The 10470-nt window shown below is 48.9% G+C and overlaps 1 protein-coding gene across 1 annotated transcript in view; it reads left to right on the forward strand.

Moving 5' to 3' along the window:
• The window catches only part of EP400 (E1A binding protein p400), a 132272-nt gene that overhangs the window by 96262 nt on the left and 25540 nt on the right, over nt 1-10470 (forward strand). The window contains exons 36-45 of the mRNA XM_023514943.1: nt 150-194; nt 278-431; nt 1991-2232; nt 2346-2519; nt 3384-3520; nt 3666-3722; nt 5689-5767; nt 5896-6168; nt 8570-8615; nt 8982-9091. Of these exons, the coding sequence (XP_023370711.1) occupies nt 150-194; nt 278-431; nt 1991-2232; nt 2346-2519; nt 3384-3520; nt 3666-3722; nt 5689-5767; nt 5896-6168; nt 8570-8615; nt 8982-9091 (1317 nt within the window). The remainder of the gene's footprint in view (nt 1-149; nt 195-277; nt 432-1990; nt 2233-2345; nt 2520-3383; nt 3521-3665; nt 3723-5688; nt 5768-5895; nt 6169-8569; nt 8616-8981; nt 9092-10470) is intronic.

A 10470-nucleotide genomic window follows, 5' to 3' on the forward strand; every position in this document is an offset into this window, starting at 1 on the left:
GGGCCTGGGCTGGATTCGAACCCACCACCTTAGGTGTATGTAGATGGCGCCTTAGCCGCCTGAGCCACAGGCGCCGAGCCAATAGTGTGTAGCTTTAACATGAAACTAAGACTTTGTCAAATATTGAAACTTGTCTATGTTCCCGGTAGGAATATGTCTATGAAGATGCCAGTGGACACACGGAGGTTATGCCAGTAAGTTCCCTTCTCTTGCTCTACATGGACAAGCTTGCTTCCTGTAAGTCACACACCTGACGAGACCTTCTTTCCCTGTGCAGCTGTGGACCCCACCTACGCCCCCTCAAGACGACAGCGACATCTACATTGACTCAGTCATGTGTCTGACATATGAGGCCAGCCCCATCCCAGAAGCGAAGCTACCACCTGTGTACGTGCGGAGGGAGCGCAAGCGACACAAGACAGACCCCTCAGGTGTGTGTCCCTGCATGTGTCCACGACCCAGGGTGTTGTTGGGCCTGTCAGGGTCCCACCACACTGCCCTTCTATTAATTATAACTGAAAACATCAAGGGTTCCGCACTGGAAACAATGAAGTAAAAGGGCAAGGAATAGGAGATGACCGATGGGCCCCATGGCAGATAGCACAGTTAGATACTGACTAACCATAGACATATTCCTACAGGGAACATAGACAAGTTTCAATATTTGACAACATTTTAGTTTCATGTTAAAGCCACACGCTATTTATCTTCATACTTATTAAGTCTTCCTACTAAGTCTGATCAACACGATTATAAGAGTCACTGCTGGGAATAAGATTTAGGAAAAGTCAATATCTAACTGAAAATCTCCAACAAAGTGTCAGTTATTAAGAAAATTATGCTTTTAAAACATGCTGTCTGCCATGGAGCCCATTGCTCACCTCTTATTCCTTGTCTTTTTTTTTTTTGAGACAGAGCTTGAAGCTGTCGCCCTGGGTAGAGTACCGTGGCATCACAGCTCACAGCAACCTCCAACTCTTGGGCCTAACTGATTTTAACTGATTGTCTTGCCTCAGCCTCCCAAGCAGCTGGGACTACAGGCACCTACCACAATGCCCGGCTATTTTTTTTTTTGTTGTTGTTGTTTGAGACAGAGCCTCAAGCTATCCCCCTGGGTGGAGTGCCATAGCATCACAGCTCACAGCAACCTTCAACTCCTGGGCTCAAGCGAGTCTCCTGCCTCAGCTTCCCAAGTAGCTGGGACCACAGGCACCCACCACAACGCCTGGCTGTTTTTTGGTTGCAGCCATCATTGTTGTTTGGTGGGCCTGGGCTGGATTCTAACCCGCCACCTTAGGTGTATGTGGCTGGCACCTTAGCCACTTGAGCCACAGGCACTGAGCCTTTTTGTTGTTGTTGTTGTTGTTGTTGTAGTTGTCATTGTTATTTGGGAGGCCTAGGCTAGATTCGAACCCTCCAGCTTTGGTGTATGTGGCTGGCACCTTAGCTGCTTGAGGCACCAAGCCTATTCCTTGTCCTTTTATTCTGTTGTTTCCAGTGTGGAACCCTTGATGTTTTAGTTATAATTAATAGTACACTCAAGAAAGTGGTTTTGGCCAGGCCCCGTGGCTCATACCTATAATCTTAGCACTCTGGGAAGCCAAGGCGGGTGGATAGCTTGAGCTCACGAGTTCTAGACCAGCCTGAGCAAAAGTGAGATTCCCCTATCTTTACTAAAAATGGAAAAACTGAGGCAAGAGGATCGCTTGAGCCCCAGTTGGAGGTTGCTGTGAGTTACAACGCCATAGCACTCTACCCAGGGCGATAGCTTGAGACCATGTCTCAAAAAGAAGAAGAAAGAAAGTCATTTTGTCTTTAGCAGATGCTTTCTAATCCCCCTCTGTCCGTGAGTCTTTGCACTTCTTGCTCCTCGAGCTCCTGGCCTGCTGGGGTCCAGGTGTGAGCCCTGTGCCCACCCATGCTCCCTGTGTCTCATCTGCTGCAGTGTGTCTTTTGCTTACTGTTCTCTGAAGATGGCCTCTTTGTCCAGCTACAGGCAGGAAGAAGAAGCAGCGCCATGGGGAGGCAGTTGTGCCCCCGAGGTCCCTTTTTGACCGAGCAGCACCTGGTATGCTGAAGATCCGCCGGGAAGGGAAGGAGCAGAAGAAGAACATTCTGCTGAAGCAGCAGACGCAGTTTGCCAAGCCTCTGCCGACATTTGCCAAACCAACTGCTGAGTCTGGCCAGGACAGCCCTGAGTGGCTCATCAGTGAAGACTGGGCCCTGTTGCAGGTGGGCTATTGTCTGTGGCTGAGCGTTCAAGTGCTTGTGCGCGCAGGTCACCGTAATCGCTGTGGGGCGTCTCTGGCATGTGACCTCACTCCACTTGGAATCTCACTCTCTAGGCCGTGAAGCAGTTATTAGAGCTGCCTTTGAACCTCACCATTGTGTCACCTGCTCATACACCAAACTGGGATCTTGTCAGTGATGTCGTTAACTCCTGTAGCCGTATCTACCGCTCTTCCAAACAGTGCCGGAATCGCTATGAGAATGTGATCATCCCAAGAGAGGAGGGCAAGGTGAGCGCACTTCCATTTGTCTTCCTGGGAAAACACACGTGTGAGTGGCGCCCACTGGCAGCACTAGCTCCTCTGTACCTGGAGCTGAGCTCACTCTCCCTATGCATCTGTGGCTAAGTCAGTCCTGCAGAGCTGTGGAGGGTCCCATGAGGGGTTACTGTTCTGTGCCTGGCACATAACATGAGCAGTGACAGATGTTTACTTTGAACTCACCAGGGTTGTGCTTAATGTTAGTGGCAGGCCTAACACCTGATATTTTATGATACCAACATCTGTATTTTTCATTAGAAAATAGTATGTCCCATGAGTAGTTGGTCATGCACAGATAGCGTCCCTGGTGCAGTGCTTCTCTCCACAGGATATGGAGTGCTGAGGTGTCTTGGGAGCAAGTAGGTGACAGTTGCATGGCTCTTTTTTAACTGTATGATTCACGAAGGAGAGACAGGCAGGTACAGGTGATGCTGGAGCCCCCAGAAGGCATACTTTACACGTCTCTGAATGTATGTCAGCCTCTGTGGGCAGAGAACAGTGGTGACCGTGGGCATTCATGCTGACCCTTATTGTCAGCAGGAATTGGATCCATTGGGTGAAGGTTGTCAGCCTGCTGTATGTGGTACTCTGTTGTGCAGCTTCAGGTGCTTTGTTTACCTGTTTTCTCAATAAAACTGGGGAATTTCTCCCTTTTGGGTACCTCTGAGGCTTACCTGAGAGATGTTCAGCAAGAGTGGTACTGCCATAACGTTACGTTTTGGGAAAAGTGGCTGTGTCCAGCCACGGGGCATCTGGCTTTAGGCTTTGAACGCAGGCAGGTGCCTGTGATGCTGCCTGTCTAGTTGTGATGTGCTCGTGTCAATTTTATTTCAGAGCAAAAATAACCGCCCTCTCCGTACGAGCCAAATCTACGCCCAGGATGAAAACGCCACACATACCCAGCTATACACAAGTCACTTTGACCTGATGAAGATGACTGCGGGGAAGAGGAGCCCCCCAATCAAGCCCCTGTATGTTTTGTTTCCTGTGTTGTCACTTGATGTCAGTTATGAGTAAACTGCGTGAAGCTTGGTTTTTGATATGTGTTTTTAACATTTCCTTCTGCATTATATTTTCCTGTGTTTGGTAATTACTGTCTCATTTTCTGTACTGCAGGCTTGGCATGAATCCCTTTCAGAAAAACCCCAAGCATGCCTCTGTGTTGGCAGAAAGGTATTTCTGTATTTGTGACATAATTCTTACTGTTTGAAATGTGAGTATTCATTTAAATCCAATAGCTAGTGAATTGTGCACATGGCATGTTCCAGGTGTCAGCTGTGGACACTGCAGGCTTGAGTAGGGTGGCCCCTGCTTGTCTATGTGATGGGGGTCATCCCTGCTGGCATTGTGCTGGGGAAGATGTTCAGGATGTAACAAGTGTGTGCCTTCATGCCTGCCCTCCTTGCACACACATTTTATTACTGTCCCTTAAAAATATATCAAGTTTAGGGGTACGTGTATTTGCTTTGAAATTCCACCAAGGAAAAAGCAAAGAGGAATTGACAAGTGGGTAGAGAAGCAGATGTGACAAAGTAAACAGACAGGGATGTGAACTGTGGAGCCTGAGTGCCAAGCACGCGGGATCTGTGGCATTTCTGTGTGTAGGCTATAACACACAGAGAGGAAAGCAGGTGTCACTTCTGGGTCAACACCAACATTACCCAAGTACAGTTTCCTGGCCAAGTGAACTGGCTCATGGCGAATCTCCCGAGACCCCCTGATAGCTTTTTGGGACAAGGCCCTGGCTACTAGCCCATGGCTGTCCCTGAGTATACTGTTGCGCCACCCTAGGCCTCCCTGTCGAGAGCTGCACACCCTTCGCTGCTCTGTTCTCTTTACCACACGATTACCTTCAGGTGGACTGTGTGTGTCATGAGTGTTGTCTGTAAGCTCCCTGGCCGCTTCCAGTGCCCAGAGTCACAGAGCAGGTATTTGACCATACTTGTCAATAGAGCGAAAGGATGGATTTATTCAGCTAATACTTGTAAGCGAGCTGCAGGTTGGCACAGTGCTGGGCATTTTGCAGGCCCAAGATGGGCACAGTCCTGCCCTTTTTCTCTAACATGAGATAAATTTGATTCTTACCAGTTCTTCCAAGTACAGCGAGAACACATGTGACACTGCTACAGGCACACAGAGAAGCTCCAGCAGTAGGGGTATGCTCAGGAAGGGTCTGAGCTCGGTGGAGGGGAAGAGGCCTTAGTGTGGAGCCAAGAGGTGGGAGGTTCCAGGCAGCAGCCATACTTGCGGCAGGGCAGAGGCTGGTGGTATGTGCAGCCTAGGTCCAAGAAAGGGCTAGGAGGTGGGTGAAGTGGCCACCCCTCCTTGTGGTGTGCAGGTTCACTGCAGAGGGAGGACAGGTCAGTAGCACCCACGCCTGGGACATGCCACAGGCTGGGCAGGGGAGAGCATCGAGTATGGGGGCATGTCCATAGGGTTATGGGGTTTGTCCAGGGAGCATGTGGTATGGGGGTGTGGGGGACCACATGAGAAGGCTGGGGAGACTTACTGGGGGCTATTCTCTGTTAGGTAACCAAGGATCTCTGTAGGCGGGGTTTGGGGTGAAACCCAATTAGAGTTAAGTGGGGCTGTGAGAAAAGGTAACCCCAGGAGTGCAGACCTGGGGCTCCTTAACAGAACCCACGTGTCAGGGTTCACTTCAGTTTTTGGGTGTTGGGTTAAGGTAGGAGAGATTTGATCCTATTTAAACTCTAGAGGGTCAGGCCCAGAGGGTAGAGAGAGGGCAGAGCTAAGAGGACAGTGAAGGAGGCCTGGGTTTCTGGAGAGCTGAGGCTCAGCCATGGGCAGGCAGAGGTATCTGCAGAGGGAGCCCTGGTGGCTGGGTTGAGGAGGTTCAGTCCACATGGGGGTGCTATGAGCTTTTGCTGCAGACATTGTGGGCACCTCACATTCAGGCACCACATGGTCTGCAGAGGGTAGGGAGAGAGGTGGTTGATAGCAGAGGCAGCTTTGCTCCTTTCTGAGGGCTCCTTACCTGCAAAGAATACACTAAACTTTTCACCCTCACCTTTGGGGTAGGGGTAGAGCTGTCCCTGGCACTTCGTGCATGGGGTTTCAACAGCATTTCTCCATTTTAGAACATACCTGTTTATTTTTAACTTTTGCTGTTATCTTTCAGTGGCATCAACTATGACAAGCCACTACCTCCCATTCAGGTTGCATCTCTCCGTGCAGAGCGAATTGCAAAAGAAAAAAAGGTGTGATGCCCTGGGCCCTTTGCTTGCTCGGGAAATGTGGTGGCTCTGACTCTGGTGGACCCGGGATGATGTTCATAGGCTGAGGTCCTGCTCCTCCAGCGGCTTCTCTCCTTTCTTGACCCTCCCAGGCCTTGGCTGACCAACAAAAGGCACAGCAGCCAGCCGTGGCACAGCCTCCACCCCAACAGCAGCAGCAGCAGCCCCCGCCCCCTCCACAGCAGCCGCCACCACCACTGCCACAGCCACAGGCAGCCAGCAGCCAGCCAGCAGCGGGGCCACCAGCTGTCCAGCCCCAGCCTCAGTCCCAGCCCCAGCCCCAGCCGCAGGCCCCACCACAGCCAGTGCAGGCCCCAGCCAAGGGGCAGCCTGCAATCACCACCGTGGGCGGCGCCGCAGTGCTGGTGAGGAAGGATCCATCTTCATGTGGCGTTGCCGCCACACCTGCACTTGGTTCAAGTGCTTTTTGTGAAAACAAATATTTGTTGTCAGTTCTAGCACATCCCCGGCCTACAGACCTTCCACTTTGAGGAAGTAGAAAAAATGTTCAGTCTGTCCCTGGAGGAAGTTTGTTTTCACCCAACTCCTGTTATATCTCTTCCAGGGTTTTTGTGGGCTTAGTGATTTCATTGAGTTTGGGAGGTGAATGTAGTTCTTCTTGGTGGAGGTGATTGGGAAGTTTGAGATTACCTGGATTTTGTAAAATGTAACTGTGGGCTTGGAGCCCATAGCATAGTGGTTATGGCGCTAGCCACATACACTGAGGCTTGCAGATTCGAGCCTGGCCCAGGCCTGCTAAACAATGACAATTGCAACAAAAAAATAGCTGGACGTTGTGGCAGGTGCCTGTGGTCCCAGCTACTTGGCAGGCTAAGGCAAGAGAATTGCTTAAGCCCAAGAGTTGGAGGTTGTTGTGAGTTGTGATGCCATGGCACTCTATCAAGGGCAACATAGTGAGACTCTGTCTCAAAAAAAAAAAAAAAAAAAAAAAACATAGCTAAGGCGCCAGCCACATACACCTAAGGTGGCGGGTTCAAATCCAGCCTGGGCCCACAAAGCAACAATGATGGCTGCAATCAAAAAAAATAGCCAGGCATTGTGGTGGGTGCCTGTGGTCCCAGTTACTTGGGAAGCAGAGGCAGGAGACTCTCTTGAGCCCAGGACTTGGAGGTTGCTGTGAGTTGTGATGCCATGGCACTCTACCCAGGGAGACAGCTTGAGGCTCTATCTCAAAAAAAATGTAACTGTGACAGACTTACCTCCTTTATTCCCTACAAACTACAAAGCAGGTCCTGTTTGTGCCATTATGCAAATAAGAACCATGATAAGCTACCATGTCCTGAAAACACGTATTAAGTGCTCTTCACAGGCATACATCTTCAGTACTTCCTTGTCAATGTCCACGCTTCAGTACCATCCTTTACCAGGTGTGGCTATGTGTGGTGCATACCCTGAAGTCATGTGCACAGACTTATACTCTCAGAGAACAGGGAAGCACTTTGGACAGTCAGACATGTGTGAAAATACTTTTCTTACATAGACCCATTTCCTCTATTTTTTTTTTTAAATTTATGTTTATGTAGGCTGACCAGGTGGCTTATGCCTGTAATCGCAGCACTTGGGAGGTAAAGGTGGGAAGATCCTTTGAACTTAGGAGTTTAAGAGCAGCCTAAGCAAGAGCAAGACCCTATCTCTATAAAAAATAGAATAATTAGTGGGGTGTGATGGCGGGCTTCTTAATCCCAGCTACTCAGGAGACTGAGGCAGGAGGATCACTTAAGCCCAAGAGTTTGAGGCTGCTGTGAGCTATGATGGTGCCACTGCATTCCAATCCAGGTGATAGAGTGAGAGTTTGCTTCAAAAAAAAAAAAAAAAGAAAGAAAGAAAGAAAATTTGCTTGTAGTGGGATTTTTATATGTACTTGGGCAAGTTGATTCTTCATTCATTCCAAAGATAACAGTACATGCCTGCTTGGTACAAGGACTGCCACAGTGAGCAATGTGGTCAAAGTCCCTGCTCACCTGAGTTAGTATTCTGTGGGAGTCAGGCCATCATGCAGAGCAAGGTCTGTCAGACATCATTTTAAATGTTGGCAGGAAGGAATCAAGGTAGAACAGTGAGTAGTTGGTTAGGAAGAGCCTTTGTGAGGAGTTGGCATTTGAGCTAAGGCCTGAATTACAAGGAAGTCAGTCATGCAAAGAACAAAAATAGCAAATGCAGAGGTCCTGAATTTAGCTGAGGGACAGAAAAGTCAGTGTGGCTGAAGCCAGGTGATAAGGAACAAAGTGGTGTAGGTCAGGGCAGAGGAAGTATGGGTGGGGGGTAGAGGGATGGGTGGGGTGGAGGTATAGGATGGGTTGTAGGAAAGAGGAATGGGTTGAGAGGTGTAGGACAAGGTGGAGGGATGGGTGGGGAGGTGGAAGGTGGGTTTGAGGCAGAGAGGTGGGTTGGGGGTTGTGGGGTAGAGGGTGGGGTAGAAGGATGGGTGGGTTATGGGGCACAGGACTGGGTTTGGGGGGTGGAGGGTAGGGTGGACTAATAGGTGGAGAGGTGGATGGTGGGTTGCAGGACAGATAGGTTGGAGGTGGAGGGTAGGGCAGGAGAATTGGTAGGGAGTTGTAGAGTATCAGGGAGGGATAGGTGGAGAAGTGAGATGGGGGTGGTACTGAAGTTGGCCTTTGTGGTCAAGGTTAGATTTGATCCGGAATGAACTGAGAAGCCTTCAGAAGGTTCGTGCAGGGGAGAGGTGCCATGAAATTTAAGAGTTCTTTTTTGTTGTTTGTTTGTTTGTTTGTTTTTAAATAGGCAGGAACCATTAAAACATCAGTTACTGGGACAAGCATACCCACAGGTAAGATGAAGACAGAAATAAATATTGAGGCTCGGTGCCTGTAGTTCAAGGGGCTAAGACGCCAGCCACATACACCAGAGCTGGCAGGTTCAAATCCAGCCTGGGCATGCCAAACAATGACAACTACAACTGAAAAATAGCCGGGATTTGTGGCGGGCACCTATAGTCCCAGCTACTCAGGAGGCTGAGGCAAGAGAATTGCTTAAGCCCAGGAGTTGGAGGTTGCTGTGAGCTGTGATGCCGCGGCACTCTACCTAGGGCGATAGCTTGAGACTCTGTCTCAAAAGAAAAAGAGAGAAAGAAATATTGAAATAAGAAATTAATTTTTACTTGTTCTCTTGCCTTACTCAGTGTCTGTCTTTGTAGGCACTGTGAGTGGAAATGTGATTGTGAACACCATAGCGGGCGTCCCAGCCGCCACCTTCCAGTCTATTAACAAGCGTCTTGCTTCACCGGTGGCTCCTGGGTCCTTGACTGTGAGTTATCCCTTCACCCAGGGTAGCACACCAGGACTTCGTATCTGGAGAGATTATTATTTCTTTTAAATATTCCATCAGCGGCTTAGCGCCTGTGGCTCAAGTGGCTAAGGCTCCAGCCACATACACCTAAGGTGGCGGGTTCGAATCCTCAGCCTGGGCCCGCCAAACAACAATGACGGCAGCAACCAAAAAATAGCTGGGCGTTGTGGCGGGTGCCTGTGGTCCCAGCTACTTGGGAGGCTGAGGCAGGAGACTCGCTTGAGCCCAGGAGTTGGAGGTTGCTGTGAGCTGAGATGCCACGGCACTCTACCCAGGAGGGACAGCTTGAGGCTCCTGTCTCAAAAAAAAAAAAAAAATTATTCCATCAGCGAAAAAAGTACTAATCTTGTTTGGATTTGGCAAAATAAATAGCTAATCATTATTGTAGTTTCAGAAATATTTAGGTTTCTACATAGTTTAGGGCAGCAGTTCTCAACCTGTGGGTCTTGACCCCTTTGGACTGTGTGAAAGGTTTGCAGCATTAGGAAAGTTGAGAACCACTGGTTTAGGGGATGGGTTCTGTTTAGTACTTTGAAGTAATGAAAATATGAGCTTCGTGTGTGGGTGTGGATGTGTGTTGAAAATCTCTCCTCACAGAATGATTTCCATAGAGGAGGTAGGTGGGGTATAAGGATAAGTCTTTGATTCTGATGACAAAGGTGTTCACGTGCATGTCACTCTGTCCACATGTGGAAGCAGAGAGGAGATGATTGCCCTTTGGGGGGCACAATGTCACATGAGGGTATGGCTTGGTTTCATGTTGCTGGAGCGTGTGTTAGGACCAGATGGGGCACAGGAGAGGAAGTGGTTATTGCAGGAATGTCGGGACCCTTGTGTGGAGTGTGGTAGGGCACTTGGGCAGAGGGAAAGAGGCAGAGCTGTGAAACCCTAAGCAGGAACTTAGGGGATGTGTTCCAGTGTCAAGCCACTGTTTCTCTTTGATATTTCCATCAAAATAAGACTGAGAATAAGGAGTTTAAATGTATATCCTGTTTTCCATTTAGTCAGAGTCCTAAAGGCAGCATGTACCCTGAGTGAGAAGAGGCTATGCATCAAAGTCACTTTGGCAAGTAGAAGGATGTCTCCTGGGATCTGAAAAGTATCTTTCCTATGAAGATGGTGTTGCTGCAGTAATCTGGACACTGTTGCAGTTAGATGTGTAGGTGAATGGAATTGGTTAAGGAGTCCAGAAGTAGATTGACATACATATACATGTGTATTTGTTAAAAAATGGCATGGGAATTCAGTAAAGTAAGGATAGTTTTTCCAATAGATGGTACTGTGACTATGCAAAACAGTGAACCTAGACCCATAACTTTTTTTTTTTTTTTTTTTTG

Source organism: Otolemur garnettii, unplaced genomic scaffold, assembly GCF_000181295.1.
Source record: "Otolemur garnettii isolate 467f Iridium unplaced genomic scaffold, OtoGar3 scaffold00062, whole genome shotgun sequence".
Taxonomy (NCBI): Eukaryota; Metazoa; Chordata; class Mammalia; order Primates; family Galagidae; genus Otolemur; species Otolemur garnettii.